The sequence below is a fragment of the Panthera uncia genome (assembly GCF_023721935.1).
Source record: "Panthera uncia isolate 11264 chromosome A1 unlocalized genomic scaffold, Puncia_PCG_1.0 HiC_scaffold_17, whole genome shotgun sequence".
NCBI lineage: Eukaryota > Metazoa > Chordata > Mammalia > Carnivora > Felidae > Panthera > Panthera uncia.
The window spans coordinates 71,932,003-71,950,429 of NW_026057577.1; the positions used below are offsets into that span (position 1 = coordinate 71,932,003).

The 18,427-nt window shown below is 36.6% G+C and overlaps 1 protein-coding gene across 29 annotated transcripts in view; it reads right to left on the bottom strand.

Annotated features, from left to right (window-relative positions):
- The window catches only part of MCTP1 (multiple C2 and transmembrane domain containing 1), a 537,709-nt gene that overhangs the window by 289,442 nt on the left and 229,840 nt on the right, over positions 1-18,427 (bottom strand). For all 29 annotated transcript variants that reach the window (XM_049647579.1, XM_049647578.1, XM_049647590.1 and 26 more), the window contains exon 2: positions 9,690-9,804. In XM_049647579.1, coding sequence (XP_049503536.1) covers positions 9,690-9,804 — 115 coding nt within the window. The remainder of the gene's footprint in view (positions 1-9,689; positions 9,805-18,427) is intronic.

Here is an 18,427-nt window from a genome sequence, read left to right on the forward strand (position 1 = left end):
ATGGATTAAATGCGCCAACCAAAAGACATAGGGTATCAGAATGGATAGAATGAATGCCCTCTCTTAAAATAATCTTAATCAACAGGGCTATAACCTTGTAGGGTTTGGCTATACCAAACAGTTGTACCAAAAATATAAGCTCATTCTTAATTGGGGTACTGTGCCAATTGACATTTCAAAATTTTCAAAAAGGATAATTTTGTATACTTCATATGATCCAATTTCAGGGAATGTGAATCCTACTAAATTCCTGAGAATATTTCTTTCCATGGGCAAGATACATCAAAATTCAGGAACACATAAAATTTCATTTATGTTTATACCAAGAAGGAACATATTCTTTAAGAAGTTTAAATATGGTAAACTATAAATATAAGCTAATTAACCTCCAGAGAATTAAGGACAATGTCTAATAAATGGAGCTCAGAGATGTACTTTTAAAATGAGTTAAGCTTAAAATCATCCTTTGTTAACAGATGCTGAATTAAATTATACTTATCCTAAATCAAATCATCTATAACAAATCAAATCACATTTCCAAAAAATCCACCATTGGCAAAGTCTATGCAGATCCTGAAGGAAATACGATGCATATTAATTGTTCTTGTTGATAAACTACTGAGAACAATGTCAGATATTATACACAGTGCCTTTCCTGGGTCCTTTTACTTTTCATGGCACTGCAGTTTTTGCAAAGATTCAATAAAAGTTGGTCCTTCTTATCTAACTACAGCAAAACCCTGTATTGTGAGTAACTTGTTCTGTGAGTGTTCTGCAAGATGAGCAAACATTTCTAATAAATTTGAACTTGATAAACGAGAAGTAGGTGAAGTCAAATGTCACATGATCACAAGTGAGCCAATGGTTCTTCTCTCTCTCTTTCTCTCTCTCTCTGCGGAATTGTGGGTGATCATCTCCCATGCTCAGATGCTTGGCCTCAGGTCATGGTGTATGACAGAAATCAGTCATTTTTCAGAACACTGGAAGGTGCCCACAACTGGCACTAGCATATTTTTTGTTACTTCAAAGCACCTATGGGCAGTCCTTTGCTTTTCCATACAAGAGTAAGTTTAGGGATGCTTTGCTTCATTCTAGGTCATTGGATAGGTTCCTTGTTAAAGGTGCGTGAAAAGAAAAAGATTTCCCTGAGCCAATAGATAGCAGTGATTCCATTAGTGACAGTGAAAGTCGTCCTACACAATAACCCTCCTCTCTCGTCTCCCTCACACCAGCCACGAAGATTTTCAAAGGTTAGTGCCAGTTCATTTGTTTATCCTTCTTTATATTTTGCATTTTCTTTAATATGTTGTATTATATTACAGTATTGTAATCATTTTTATATGATTATTTTTGGGCTGTGGAACAAATCATCTGAGTTTCCATTATTTCTTATGGGGAAATTCGCTTTGATATACAAGTGCTTTGGATTACAAGCATGCTTCCAGAACAAATTATGCTCACAAACTAAGGTTTTACTGTATAATTAAGCTGGGACACATGGGTGGCTCAGTCGGTTAAGCGTCTGACTCTTGGTTTCGGCTCAGGTCAAGAATTCAATAGTTTGTGAATCTGAGCCCCGTGACAGGCTCTGCACTGAAAGCACAGAGCCTGCTTGGGATTCTCTCTCTCCCCTTCTCTCTGACCTTCCCCCTTGTGCACTCTTTCTCTTTCAAAATAAATAAACAAACTTTAAATAAATATATATATAAATACAATTAAATAAAGTAAATCTGAACCCATAACAATATAAGAAACAGCACATTCGAAAGTTAGTATTATTTAGTTAGGTGTGATGTGACCACATTTCATCTATGGACCATTATCTTCAGAGTCCCTTCAGGAGACTGGTGTAGTAGTTGCTGTGTGGCTTAAAGAGTTTCAGATTTTCATGTAGTCAAGAATGTCACTTCTTGGGAATTTTGACGAAAGGAATACCCTCGTGTATGTAGTGCTGCAGACAGCCTGGAGAAGGGTCACTGAACCCTTTGCTCTGGCTCAGAATAAGTGAAGTGTTAAGACCAGTACAAAAAAGCTTTCCGGAACAATGGTGCAGTCCTGGAGTCATTTACAAAATCTCAGGTAGAATTTCATTACCAGTGTTTAGTAATTGTATGGCTTTAGTTATATTAACATGTAGCAGGGGAATCTTTGTGTGTCAGTGAGTGATGTTTTTTGCACCTATGAGAATAAGATAGGAAAAACAGAACAGAATGTATGTATTCTGCAGAAGCTTATAGATATATATGTACATATGCGTATGTCTGTGTACATATATATATATATATATACACATATATATATATGTGTATATATATATATATTAGGCTTAATTTAAGATCATACATTGTGTGGGGGGCCTTAGGGGGGGCTCAGTCAGTTGAGCATCTGACTTCAGCTCAGGTCATGATCTCATGGTTCGTGGGTTCGAGCCCTATGTTGGGCTCTGTGCTGACAGCTCAGAGCCTGGAGTCTGCTTCGGATTCTGTGTCTCTCTCTGTCCTTCCTCCACTCATGCTCTGTATCTCTCTCTCAAAAAAAAAAAAAAAATAACAATAAAAGAAAGATGATAGACTATGTGAAATAGCTATTATTAAAACTCTAAGTCCCTGTGATTTTTAAAAAAATTTCTCAATGGTAGGAAACTAGTAAAAGGAATGACATTTAACATGTATGTATATGATTGTGTTTGTATTGGGTAAAACAGGCTCTACCGGATTCCACCACTTGTAAGAAATGTGAAAAAACAATTGACTGACAACACATTCAATTCACAATCTTCGCACAAACAATGCAACCTGACAGACATTTTCTTGATCAAAATAGCTCATCAACTGTTGTAAATGTAAAGAAGGAGTTGCCAAGAAAAAAGTATCTCCAACCTGCTCAGAGATAAACCTTCCTCTGATGATACAAGCTGCATTCTCCTTCTGGGAAAAAAGGAACATTCACACAGCTTAATTTTCTGACCAACTTTAACAGGACTAGAACTTATTCTAGGAACCATCACTATATACAGTGTATCTCTGACATTGGGATGCTTTTGAGAGTGAAACGAAGCACTATTAACAATTATGCCAGTTAAAAAAAAAAAAAAAAGAGCTTCCCTCAGGCAAACCAGGATATATGGCCATCTACCAGAGAGGAAATTCCTCAGCGTCAGAACCAGAGAGGATCCTGAACACCAAAAGGGAAGTGAAGGTGTTGAGATGGCAGCGACCCTTATAGCCAATCCTGTGAAGATGAGGGAAATATATGTGAACACCAACCGTCATGCCTGATGCATAATTCACACCAGAAATGTGACCATGCCTTACGCACTCAGACAATCACTGTCTTTAAAAGTTGTCAGAAATGACATTTAATGGCAAAATTGCTGACAGGCCCTCCAACTTGAAAAAAGCTTATTTATACTTATATACTATAAAAATGAAAAATGTTTCGTTTTTGTCAAATTGAATTATTTTGGGAAAAAATGCTTTCCAATTCATTTTCTCAGATCTGGCTATCTTATAACTGATATCAGTTCTCAATGAGTGAGCTTTCACTAAGCTGTGAGAAAAATGAAGCTTGCAGGGGGAAACCTTCTAAAGCCTTTCCCATCCCCCAGGTTTCTGTAATCTTTAATCCAACCTGAAAACACTGTTCTCACAAGACTTGGAAACTTTCCTTTGGCAGTGACACATCAGACTCACAGAGTGGAGGGACTGGATTTCTCGAACTCTACTCAGTGCAGGGATTTCTAACATTGTTATAAATACAATCACAATAAACAAGTTTCCATGGATCACTTTTTTTTTTTTTTTTCCGCAGATGATCTAATGCCTCATTGAATTTGTTATATGCCATAGTTTACTTTAGTTCTAAGACCTTCTTTGGCTGACAGTAAAACATGGATCACTTTTTAAACCTTTTTTTAATTCTTAAATTTTTATTTATTTTTTAAGTTTATTTACTTATTTTTGAGAGAGAGAGAAAGCATGAGTGGTGAGGCACAGAGAGGAAGAGAGAATCTTAGGCAGTCTCCCAGCTGGCAGCACGGAGCCCAATGTGGGGCTCGGGCCCAAGAACCGTGAGATCATGACCTGAGCCGAAGTCTGACAATTAACCGACTGAGCCACCCAGGTGCACCGCCCCACTTTTTTGAGTATTTAAATTTGTTCATAATATTTGAAGAGAATCAGTTGTCCTCTATCGTGGGTTGACTTGGGTTCTCCCAGAGATATGTCTCAGTCCTAACCCCAATACTTGTAAAGGTGACCTTATTTGGAAATAGGGGCTTTGTAGATGTACTGAAGGTACTAGTCTTCAGATGAGATCATCCTGGATTTAGGTTAGGCCCTAAATCCAATGACAGTCCTTATGAGAGAGAAAGCAGGGAGGGATTTGAGACTTAGAGACACAGGGGGGTACCATGTAAGGATGGAAGCTGAGATCAGAGTGACGCTACCACAGCGCATGGGATCCCTGGAGTCAACAGAAACTAGAGGAAGCAGGGAAGAATTCTTCCCGAGAGCCTCTGGAGGGAGTATTGCCCTTGACTATTTGACTCCTGGACTCCAGAGCTGAGAGGTAATAAATCTCTGTTGTTTTAAGCCACCAAGTTTGTGCTAATTTGTAAAATCAGCCCTAGAAAATTAACACCTCTGCCATGGTACAAATCACAAGAAATAACATTGGAGAGAATTGCTAGCACCAGACTTAAGTACACAGATTACTCTCTCTCCCTTTTCTAACAATACATATAATCCTGTCAAGACATTACATTCAAATGTGCTAGCTTATAATTCGGTCCCGGAAAACCCAGTCCAATCAAAATATAAATAGCATTGTTCTAATAATAACTAGACATGATGATTGTCACAAGGCTGCCAGCTAAAATAAGGAATTCAGTTAAAACTGAAATTTCAGATAAACAATATGCAACATTTTAGTAAAGTATGTCCCAAGTAGTGTGAGATGAATTTAACAAATTTTTATTAATTTTTTATTGAATAAATTGACATGTAATATTGTGTAAGTTTGAGGTGTTCAGCCTGTTACTCTGATACATTTATAAATTGTCATATGTTGCCATTATAGCAATACTTACCACATTACGTATGGTATGATATTATTATCTATATTCATTATATTGTGGATTAGATGTGATGCATTTCTACTAAAAGATAATGTGTTGCTTATCTGAAATTCAAACTTAATGAGGCATCCTGTATTTTTGTTTGCTAACTCTGGACCCATACAACTTCAGCAGAGAGATTACACATATCACTCAAAATCACAGAGCTAATAAAATGTTGAGCTTGGTTTTGAAATTATGTCTGTCCGACTCTTCAAGATCATGTGTTTCTAGTTCATTAGACTGCTTAAAGCAGAGACGATAAAACCTAGCAAGAGGCAGTAGCATTGCAGTAAGAAGAATGATGGCCAGTTCTGACTGCTGAGCCTAACTCAGTGCCAATTATGTTATGAACGAAGATTCTGGAGATGAAAAGTTCAAACAATATTCTAGTGGCGTTGCTGACAGTGAAGTGAGTTTTCCCATTCTACTATTCTGTGCATGGGTGATATGTAACAGAGGGGGCACAGGTATTTTGGTTTTGATGGGCAGTTGGTAAGGGCATCAATGCAATAAATGATAAGAGTACAATTTCTGTTAGTTCTAATAGTTATGCAAATATTTTTGCTGACATTCACCTTTTTCCAAAATCCACATGGCTCGCAGGTACGATCATCCTTAAATCTCAAAGGTTTTTCTGAACTCCCTCAGCCATTTGACCTCAGGTGCTAGCAGACTTCCTCTGGAGGGCCTCTCACATTTTCCTTTCCTTCTCCATTTCCACATCCATAATTCCAGATGAGGCCCTCAAGACTATGTTCCCACATGCCTACAGTGTTTCTTCGCTTGTTTTCTCACTTCAAACTATCTCCATCTAACTGTCCTGTATGTATAAATTATCTGTATAAAATTCACAAGTTTAAAGTGACCCAATATGACCTATCCAATCACATGCTTAACACACCTGTCATTCACAGGTGTGTCTAAGATAAATTTTAATCAATCCAATACTTAACTCAGGTTGTTTCCTTTGTTTAAATATCTCTTCTCACATGTAGTCAATAAAAACCTCATAAATGCCAGGCCAAGTAAGTAAAACAGTGAAGATGGATTGGAGTTCGCATTTTAAACACTTTGGGATATTCTTCACCTCCACAAAGTCTTTTCTTCCCTGTTTTTCTTAAGAACATGGTCCTCTTGTTCTACCTTGAAAAACTTCCTATTTTTGGCAGAGACAACCATACAGAATAATTTGCAACTATAAGAAAGACAGTGTGTGTACAGTGCCATCCATGCTGAGATCTGTGGAGACACGGAACGGTGGGGCAAGACTGTGTGCACCCTGTCCAAAGGGTAGCTGCTACTCTGTTCAGGTAACTAGCATCATATATTGCCAGAGTTTGCCTTATGTTTTCTCACAATCACATTGACGTTATGCATTGTTAACAAGAGTGTTACAGTAGGGATGAGACTTTGTCAATGCATCATACCAGGGAGTCCGTGTCTGTCTCAATCCACTTGGGTTAGGTGGTGTCTTCCAAGTTTCTCCACTGGAAAGTTACTATTCTTCCTTTGTAACTCATATGTCTATTGTTGGGAAATACCTTGAAATGATGCAAATATCCTATTTCTCATCATAATTTCGCACATATAATTGTGGCATCTATTGATTTTTGCCTGCAACATGTTACTGTGGTGTTTGTTAAAACGCAATTTTCTATTCCTATTTTCCCTTCTACAGTTGTTTGTTGGAATTATGCCATAAGGAAAAGCTGTACCTGCTCCCCTGCTTCTTTATGTATTCAGTTATTTACTTACAGCATGAATTCATAGATATTGATATTATATCATTTGATGGGTTAGAATTCATTATTACCATCACTCATTTTGTTGCTGAAATTGTCCAAGTTTTGATTACTAGGAGCTGCTCTTTTAAGTTGGCTTCTGTTGTTTTGACATCATGCCATCAATTTTTTATTACTTCCTTACTGTCTGGGACTGCAAAATATTCCATGCTCATCTTGTACTTTCCTTGCCCCGGATCTGCAATCAACCATTTCTGTAGGAGCCCTGCTTACTTTTATTAGGGAAACTGTATTTAGAAACCAAAATCTGGACCCAATGGTATGTCGATTGCTTGTCTGCCATTACACATTTGGAATTGCTTCTAGGCCCTGTCAGCAAACAGATGTAGGAAACACACACACAACACAACACACACACACACACACACACACACACACACACACACACAACTTCTATCCATTTTAATCTCTATTAGAAACCATTTACATATTAAAACCATTAGTTCATACTGATGCCTTTCTAACACCAGAAGGTTCATTCCATCTTTCTCTTGTTCCATTTTTATAACTTCTTTTTCCAACAGTGGAAAACCTGGCTCTCATTATGTATAATACATTTACTTACTTGTTCAGTCCTATTACACACATTAAGTAGTTTCAGAATTGGCAGTCATGCTCTAAGGTAGATCATGGATAGTGTTTTTTGTCTTGAATTTTATGGTGTATAATCCAAACACTGTTTTACATGATCACTTAGATTAGTTGTTTTATTCCTCATCCCCATAAGGTATGATTATAGTTACAATTAATTTTGGGTTCCTCCCACATCCTAATAGATACTTACTTATTTATCTAGTTAACTGGATCTGAAATACTGCCATAATAACAAGGTTTACTCAAAGAACAGTAACTTCCTCCTCACCATTTTTATCCCATTCCCATCCCTCATTCTTAACACCTGTCCTTACCCATATTATGTATGTTACCAATCTCATTAGCTTCTGGATTTTACTTCTGATATTTCTTTTTGAACAAATGACCAGATAATGCGTAATTTCTTATACTCCCTCCTTTCTTATATTCCATACTATCAGTAATCTTTCATATTTTGCTTTGTCACTTAATAATATATCCTGCAACTCTTTTCATATCAATTCCTAGATAATTTCCTTATTCTTTACTTTATAGCTGCATAGTATTTGATCATGTAGATGTACCATGGTTTATTTAACCACCTCTCCTATTTATGGGCATTTTATAGTTACAAACAATGTTGTATTAAATAATTATTTACATATGTATTTAATATTGTTGGGAGTGCATAACTAGAACTAAAAATTTGATCTCCTGATGACTGATTCAATTCTATATTAAATCAAATGATGCAATGTAATGTAATTAAGATCATGTGTTTCTAGTTCATTAGACTGCTTAAAGCAGAGACGATAAAACCTAGCAAGAGGCAGTAGCATTGCAGTAAGAAGAATGATGGCCAGTTCTGACTGCTGAACCTAACTCAGTGCCAATTATGTTATGAACGAAGATTCTGGAGATGAAAAGTTCAAACAATATTCTGAAAACAAGTTGCATAAATATATACGACAAAATAATACTATGTTAATAGCATTATTTTCTTTCTCTAATCTAATTGTAACTGCTTTTGAGACAAGCAGTTATATTCAATAAAAATGTGTCCTCAGCTACTTAACTGGATGGTTAATTTTGAAAATTAAATGTATTAAAATTCTATATTTCCAATACACCTTCATTCCTTAAGAATGTTCTTAAGAATGTTCTGATATTTACTAGTTTTTATTCAAAAATCAAATCGATTAGTTATATAGTTTCTGGTCTTAAAAAGCCCATTATTATACTAAATTATTTTCTCTATTTTGTTCTTATAGAGACGGGATGTAGATATTATAAGCTATTGTCCTAATTTGGTTCCTTCCACATCCTAAGTGTGTACGTCAAATAGGGTGGGAAGAGAAAACAACACTGCATGATGCCAGGAAACTTCTTCAGGTTGTCTGACGCCTGTTAGAGGCTCACTGGAGGAGCCTCCTTCCTTATTGGAGGAGTTAAACTTAAATTCAGCTTCCTTTGGAATTGTGAGTCCTCAGGGCACTCAGGTCTCCACATTTTGAATGGCTGGTATTTCAAAATATGAAAAGGATGATCCAAGTGTAGTTAGGGTCCATCCCTGGTGCTGCCTTTAATCTGGGTTCAAGGAATCCCTAATGTAGCCCAAGCTAGTTCCCCAGGAGACTGCCTTGAGATTTGGAATCCAGAAACTAAAGACAATTTTCCTTTTCTGTTCTTTCATTGTGGCCTACAAAGACCTACTATGAGATTATTGTCAGGTCCAACGAAGCCTCAGAAAATCACCTGTGGGAATCTCCAAAGTTTTGGTGAAATTTTAGTTCTGGATTCGGCAGTTTTTAGCAGATGCAGCTATGCAAATCTATGCAGCAACAACAATTTCAGGTCTGCCAAAAGTTGACTTCTGATATGGCTCCAAATATGTGCTTCATCTACTAACCAATTATGTCACTGATAATATATAAGGAAGAGTCTAATTTGTCAGCAGTTTGGTAGGAACCATGCTGTCTGGGTCAGGGCCAGTGTAGGAGTTTTTGATTTGTATCATAACCTCTTGCTCTACGGTCACAGGAGTCAAATAAAGCTTCAAGCCATATTGTTGAACACAACCTTCTGAAAATTATAAAATTATAGTTGATTTTTTTAACTTAAGCAACCATAAGGAAAACAGAATCTGTCAAAAATTTAGGATAAGTTTCCAGGTGATGTTGTTCTTATGTTCTTACCTCCTCGATCTCGGGCAGCTAAACTTTGACCCCTTCTTAAGGTAATGTCCAATTGGTACATTCCGGGATCAGCCAAGGGGACATCTGCATTACTGGTTCCAGCAGTATTTATTTTCTGAAAAACAAGAATTATGCAAAATATTAAATTTAATGTTTCCTATTTCCTTCAGTGGGGGACCATATGCAGCTTCACTCAAATTGTTAAAATTAGTCAATCAAATAAATCATCTTGTGCATTCACATGTCATAGTCACCCAGTTCCGTGAAGGTTTTTAAATTCATGAAATTATTTAGATCAAAATAAAAACATGACACTTACAGGAATTCTTGTTTTAACTCAGATTACAGATAACAAGTATAACAGGAAAACATTCCCCATGGAAAGCCCCACATAATTCAACCAAGGAAGACTAACATAGGAATAGTGTCTGAGATAAAAATACAATCAGTGATGAATGGAGAATAAAGGTATGCCAGAGCAGTTGATTTCCATACAAGTGAGCTGAAAATGAAAATGATCTATTCAGGCAACTGTGTTGACTCATTTATCTGTGCAAAAGGGTCATACTGATGGATTACACACCTTTTTTTTCAATTCCAACATAAAATATGATATAATTATACAGAAATAAATTCACCTAGCATTTTGACAGTATTTGCAAGAAATAAGTTCTCAGGGGGGCTAAATTTCTAATGCTGCTTGCTATGGAATAGAAGTTCAAGTGCACAAGCTATTTCTAGAACTAAAAATTTCTGCAAGGCTACCCATAGAGAATAACTTCAGTAACAATATACTATTAATTTACAGGCATTAAAGTAAAATAAACACTTGTAAGAGGAATAGCTATATTGAAACAACACAAAAGAAACAGTAAAAATTTATTGGTCATATTTTATACTTCATGCCACTTTGAATACAATAGGAAAACTTACTTTTCTTTACACATTTGAAATGATTTTAAATTCCTATAATTTTTCTTCTAATACAAAAAGAAAAATTCTTTTGTTTTGGAATAATATGCATGGATAAGGTAAAATTTTAGACACCAGTCTGGCTCTTTAAGTTCTATATTTCATATGCAATACTATAAAGCAGCTTTTTTTTTTAATGTTTCAAGACCAAGAAGAAAGCTTTCCTACAGGAGAAATTATCATTTAAAATAAGAAGCAGCACATCTTTGACAAGTCCTCATCTCTCCTCTGGTAACAATAAAAAAGATTCCACTTCTTCTCATGGTATCCATGTTCCTATGTATGACAGCACTATTCTCACAGTGGCTCAGGCTGGAAATCAACAGAGTCTCCTTGACTTCTTCATTTCCCTCTCTACCGCGTTCAGAAAGTTGCCAAATCCCACCCACTCCATTTCCACCCCCATTACATCTCCCAGTTGTCTTTTTCTTTTAATTCTTAACACCACTACTTTGAATCATGCCTTCATACAACAGAGGAACAAAGGTGAAATGATTGTGTTGGTCTTCCCTCAAACATCCATTTGCCCACCTCCTTGGGGTTACCGATTATAATAATTTAGAGTACACCCTTCCACACTTTTGAAGGGTTTATACAAACACATACACATATGGGTTTATTTTTCTTTGACTGAGTTTTCAGTTTTTGTTTTTATTTTAACAAAGACAGTATTATATTTTTGTCTATTATTTCACAATTTATTTAACTTAAAAAAGTCATGGGTGCTTTGCTAATCCCCACATACAGATATATTTAGGTTTTTTATTCTTTTTTTTTTAGGTATATCATTTTACATAGTGTGGGAGTACCATGATTTCTCTATTGATTAGGAGCTGGTTTCAGTAGTTGCCACTACAAGGACTTGTGCTTTTATTTCACTCATAGGATGAATTTTTCCGAAAAAAAGTTTAAATAGTTCATACTACTATTGAAAGTATACAAGACTGCCTATTTCCCAGATGCTAGTCAGCATAGGATGTTATTTTTCAAGTTTGGAGGGCAAAAATGTTATCTCCCTTTAATACACATTTCCAGAACTAGGGTAGGGTGTCTTGAAACTACTGTAAATGGCAAGACTGAGAGCTGTTCACTGTGCCACACAGAAGATGCCAACTTCGAAAGACAGGAAGCCAATCAAGGTCTTCTAAACAACTTTTCAAAAAAGTTTGTATATGGGTCTAACTAATAAGCAAGATTTAAATTCAAATCCAGCAAACATCTGTTAAGCTCCAAGTACATTCCAAGCCTTTCATTAGGCTCTTGTACATACATAATTTCAAACTAAACAAGCCCATCAATAAATATTAAATATAGATAGATTTACCACTTTCTCAGAATAAAATCTATGGGAAAGGAGACATTTTCTAGCATCCTCCTGTAGTATTTTGATAGGTACTTCAAAGGCAGAAAAGTTTGAATGCTCATATTGCTGTATATTTTGTAGTTTTCATTGTTCTTTCCAGTGTGTCTTGAAGTTTAGAGTTAATTATTTATAGAGTACCTAGTATAATATTTTGAAATGTATATTATACTATATGGGCAAATTAAGGAAGTTTCAAAGGTAATTTTAGTTATATTAGGTTTCTCACTTTTGCTCTTTTAGAATTTAACACCAAGTTAAGAGATAGCTTCATTGGACTTCTATTTACTGGCTTTTTAAAGCCTGAATAATTTTCCTCCGTGTGTGTGTGTGTGTGTGTGTGTGTGTGTGTGTGTGTGTGTGTGTGTTTATCACATTTTCTTTATCCATTCACACGATGACAAACATTTATGTTGTTTCTGTATCTTGGCTATTGTGAATAATACTGTAATGAACATGGGAATACAGATCTCTCTCCAAGATACTGATTTCATTTCCTTTGAATAGATACCTGCCTTTCCCCTCTTGCTCTCCATGTCTTGTCTTCCTACACAGTCTTCCAGGGCCATTTTATTAGCTTTTATTTCTTTCTTGTCCGTTATCACATTCTATATCAAATGTCATATTTGCCACTTTAGATTGTAAACTTTTAAAATCAGGGAATAGAGTGTTTAAGAACCAAATTGAACACAAATTGTGACAGAGGCAATGAAAAGAGAAAGATGTCTTTAAGGAAATACGATCTGGCTGAGTGGATACACACATGGGGGTAAAAAACAAAGTTGACTACTCATAGGCAGTTTATTTCCTCTCTTTTTCTATGATCATGGGTGGCATCTGATCTGTTTTGGGACCTTCTGTGCCAAAGAAAACTAAGTATACCATCAGAAACCTTTTTTAGTATATAGTGATATAGGCTGCCATTACCAACTAATCAAAATTGGCTCTTATAAAGAAACCCTATCCACTCAAGAGCTGTAATTAAAGACAGACTGTACTATAATGGAATTATTTAGTCATTGGGACAGCAGGAAAGAAAGACCAATTTATTATGTGAGAAAAATCTGAGGTGCCTTCAGAGACATGACAATGGAGTAGGGTGTGAAAATATGGGTAGGACTTTGACTAGTGAAGATTTAAAAGAAGGGAAGATGGGAAAATCAGTGAGAGCCCAAGGTGAATAGTCACCAGAGGGTACATCACTAAACTGTGTGAGAAATAAGGTGTAAAGGAAGGCTGATGCGCACTGACTCCAGGCTGACAGGAGTTTCAACCCATGGGCAACATGAAACCATCCCAGGTTTTGAAGAGAGGAAGCACTATAACCAGGCCTCATTTAACAAACATTTATTGCCTATATGCTCTGGAGTAAGTGCTTAGATTTCAGAAATAATCAAAACCAAGCCTTTTCTCTCCATAGGATAGAAAAGAGAAGAAAAATCCTGTCGATATAGACATTATTTAACAGGTTTTATAACAGTCCAGTTTAAGTCACAAGGGCCTGATCTGGTCAGTGGTAATGGAAATAAAAGTAAATTTGAGAGATATTGAAGAGATTCAATCAACTGAATTTGTCAACTGACAAGATGTGGGAGATATGGGAAATGGATGGATGAGTCACACGGAAGTCTGAGCAGAACCCCTGAGAGAATGGTGTGCCAGCAGTGTGAGATGAGAAGCAAGCTTCAAGCCACCATGGTGTCAGCTTCCAAGGATACCTCCAACTCCCTGAAAGAAGGTGGTCAAGAACTTAAGCAGATCTAGAGAGTCATCTCTCCTCAGGCTCACTGAGATGGTTCCAAAAAGAAAATTGGTAGGCTGATTATATACAGACATACTAGAAATATAATTGTTTATTGTAAAGTATCTTAAGTCATGGAATGTTAAAAGGTATTAGGAAAGATGTATCTGACATGTTAGGTATGTATACAGCTCTAAAACAGTCATTTTAAAAACTTTTTTTTTTCAAATTTAACATCTCTATAGTGACTATTATAGGAAATTCAAATATATTCTTCCCTTCCCTAAAATGTCATGCTCCACACTTAGTTGCTATTTTTAAACTACTTTATTGAGGTATGATTGGATGTAGAAAAAGCTATACATATTCAATAAACAACTTGAAATCATCACCACCATCAAGGCTACAAACCCAGCACCTCCAAAAGTTTTCTCCCACCTCCTTTATTATTATTATTACCATTATTATTATGGTTTGTGGTAAGAATACTTAATTGAAGATCTACCCTCTTAGAAAATTTTAAGTATACAATACAGTATTATTAGCCAAAGGCATTATGCTGTACAGCAGATCTCCAGAATTTATTCATCCTGTATAACTGAAACTTTGTACCCTTTGACCATTCGTCCCTATTTTCCCCTCCTCCTAGGCCCTGGAAATCACCATTCTCTGCTTTTATAAGTTTGACTGTTTTAGATTCTACATGTAAGTGAGATCATTCAGTATTTGTCTTTCTATGTTTGGCTTATTTCACTTAGCATAATGTTGTCCAGGTTCCCACATATTATCATACATGGATGATTTTCCTTCATTGCTTTTAAGGCAGGATGTTATTCTATTATATCTATTATATGTATACAAAAATTTTCCTTTATCCATTCATCCATCAATGGAAATTTAAGTTGGACATATCTTGGTTATTATGAATACTATAATAGACATGGGAATGTGGTTATCTCTTTGAGATCTTGACTTAAATTCCTTTGCATAAATCCCAAGGAATGGGATTGCTGGATCATGTGGAACCACAAAGGACCCCACAGAGTCCAACAACCTTGAGAAACAACAAATGTGGAGGCATCACACTTCTTGATTTCAAACTATACTACAAAGCTACACTGATCAAAACAGTAAGGTACAGGCATAAAAATAGACACATAAATCAGTGGAACAAAATAAAAGGCCCAGAAAGAAACCCACACATCAGAGAAGAAACCCATGGTCAACTAACCTTCTGTAAAGGCACCAAAAACACAAAGTGGAGAAAATATAGCCTTTTTAGTACATGTTGCTGTTAAAAATGGATACCCACATGCAAAGGAATGAAATTAGACCCTCATCTTATGCCATATGTGAAAATCAGCTCAAAACAGATTCAAGACTTAATTATAAGACTTGAAGTTGTACAACTACCAGAAAAAACACAGCATGGGAAAAAGCTCCTTGATATTGGTTTTGACAATGAATTTTTGGATATGACACCAAAAGCACAGGAAACAAAAGCAGGAATAGACTAGGGGGACAACATCAAATTAAAAATCTTTTGAAGAGCAAAAGTAGCAATCAACGAAATAAAGACAACCTATGGAATGGGAAAAATATTTATAAGCCATATACCTGATAAGGCATTAATATCCAGAATATATGAGGAACTCATACAACTCAATAGCAAAAAAACACACAAACTGATTAAAAGTTGAGCAAATAGCTGAACATACATTTCTCCAAAGAAGCCATACAAATGGTCAACAAATATGACAAGGTGCTCAACATCCCTATCAGTGAAACGCAAATCAAAACCATAATGAGATATCACACTATGCATTTTAGGATGGCTATTATTTTTAAAAAAAGTAATAAATACTGGTTAGAATAAATTCCCCCTTTGGTGGGAATGTAAAATAAATGGGTAGCTCAAAGTCTGAAATTCAGAGTCTAGGCACAGTTAGAGGATTAGGGAGGTTTCTATGACAACACTCAATCTAAGTTTTGGGACTGTTGAAGCCAAAAAGTAGCTGCAGTGTTTGGAGTTGTAAATTTTAATAAAAGTCAGAACTTTATCAGGTCACTTATGGGAAAGTCAGAAAAAGAGTGTGGAAGAGAGGGACTCTGAGAATTTGAAAGAAAGCATTTGGAAGGATTACCTCCAGAGCACACATATCTACTTCACCTAGCCACCATTTTTTGCAGAAGACCTTCCTCTATGCTCCCGGCTTGCTTGAAGTGGGCCAGTACTATCCATGATGATGTCAAATTTCCTCATATCCAACCCCTCTTTCCCTCATTTTATACAGATTAATGGTTCTCAACCTTGAGGGCTTTGGCTAGGCACCCAGCAACTCTGGGGGTGGGACCCAGGTAGCAGTATTTTTTCTTATAGTCCTCAGACGATTTCAATAGGCAGCCTAGCTTTATCAATTGTGCTAATTATAAAAGCAAGTCTTTGAGAAGGCTTATGTACAAAGAATTTACAGACTATGAAAATGTGTATCATAAAACACCTGTGAAATATGTTGAGGAATCAATATGAGGGTCCCTGTTACTTTGAGCTCTGCTGCTTAGGAGGCCTTTTAACTTCAGTGGAGAAAGCTTCCACCACAAGATATAATGGTGCTGATGGATAAAAAGTTGAGAGTGCCACCTTGCCCTTTTGAAGTTTTTATTATAGGCAAAAAATGGGGTTACTCTGTTAGCTGGGCTGGTTGATCATTATTATCAATAGGAAGTAGGAGTGCACAGGGAGGGAGAAGAATGTCTGCATTCTAGGAGATTTTCTTGAACGCTCCTAGTATTGGCATGCCCAGTGGCTTATAGATTGGCTAAGTCATTCCATATGTGTTTCATACACACAGGCCCTGCTCAGTGCAGCTCTAACTTTGTCTATCAACAAAATCCACTTAAAGTTAAAACTTCATGAAAGCTTTTACATTTTCAACTTTTCAAATTTAACAACCTTGTCAAGGATATCAACAGGCATCATTGAGGATTTCTTAGTCATTACCAATTTCTACTTTGTCATCTCTCCTAGTTTCTATGACATTGAAAATATTTGCATAGTGAAATCTCCATCATATGGAAATCAAAGATTTTTAAAACTTAATTCTCAAGAACATAACTCAAAAGCCACTGATATATTCCAAATTCAGGGAAGCTCCATGATTCACTTACCATGGGAACATTATGATTATTTGGAGATCAACTGATAAAATGATTTTAGAAACCACAAAGAATGGGGAAAGTTCATGGCAACAAATGGGCATAGCCTACTAGGTATGTCAGTCATAGTGTCTGACTAATCCACAGCCCACCCTGTGGGCGTCCCATAAGCTTATGCAACAGCTTATGCTTGATGTAAATTTTACTTTCTTGCCCCTTGTTCCTAGCTGATTAGACCTGCAGCTGGTTATCTGAACTGAGGACAGAGAGGCTAGTCAGTGGATAGGTTGGTATTAACAAAGATGTTATTAGGCAAAGGTTGTTTGTTTCAAATTCAAAGAGAAGAAATAGAAGTGGCTGCTAAGACCAAGGGGCCATGACAGAGAGAATGGAGAGGCCATGATGGTCCAAGTATAATCCCAAACCAAGAGAGTAGTGCTATAACTAAGCAGAAGCATGGGGTGGAAAAAATACATACAGTAAAAAGTAGAATGTCACTTTGTAGCAGGACATATAAAAAGACCAAATAACCAAAGTAAAGTATGACAGTGTATGGGCAGGAGTATCTATGAATTACCACTCAAGACTTGGCTCTGGGACTTGAGAGCCAGTTGCTCTGGGCTCTGTTCTCCTGGTTGGCTATGGTCTCTGATCACCTTCTTACCTCCTTTGGCTTTGTATGAGACAGGTGAACTGAGTCATGGCACTTACAACAGAATAGATTAAGAGCAACAAGAATGAGCAAAAGAAGCACAGAAACAAGGAAGCAGTCAGGTAACAGGGGAAATCGACAAGGACAGTAATATAGGAGAAAGTGAGCTGCCCAGAGAGGCTGTAGACAGACAGAAATTGTCGCATGCCTCTGCTTCCTCCCTGTCTGTGCAGTGTTCACTGATGTTCACAAAGAAATGTCCCCGGGGTGCTAGCTCACCACCCTCAGGTCAAATAAGGTCAATGCTCTGCGGTTACAAAGTCAAGAAAACTTCATGTTTTTATTAATATCTTCAGCAAGAAATGGAGAAAAAGCCTTATGGCTACAGTAACCATATAATTTATCATTCAAGCTGAGATACTTTGGAGAGTGAAAGGGAGTGCTGTTAATAATTATAGGGCAAAAACAGCCATAAAAAATCTCAGAGGAAGTGAAATACATGTTACAGTACTTAACAAGTTAGCCATGAGTTAACCAGAAAGATACGCTAAGCATAAAAGTCTGATCATCTGGTCATATCAAAGTTTTTCTACAGTTTCTTTTAGAACTGAATTACAACCCTGGGTTTAATTCTGGGATTTTCACTTTGCAATCGCCCAAACCAAACAACATGGGCCTATAAATTTCCAAGCCCGCTAAGTAGCAATATTTAACCACTGCTGAAAGAAGTAAAAAATTCAGTCCTCCCAGAATGTCTTTTCCAGGACTCCCGCAACACTGATTACGCACCCCTGACTCGTCCACTAAATAGACTTTTGTGGAGCCTCACTTTATTATTGCAGATTACCTTTTCCACC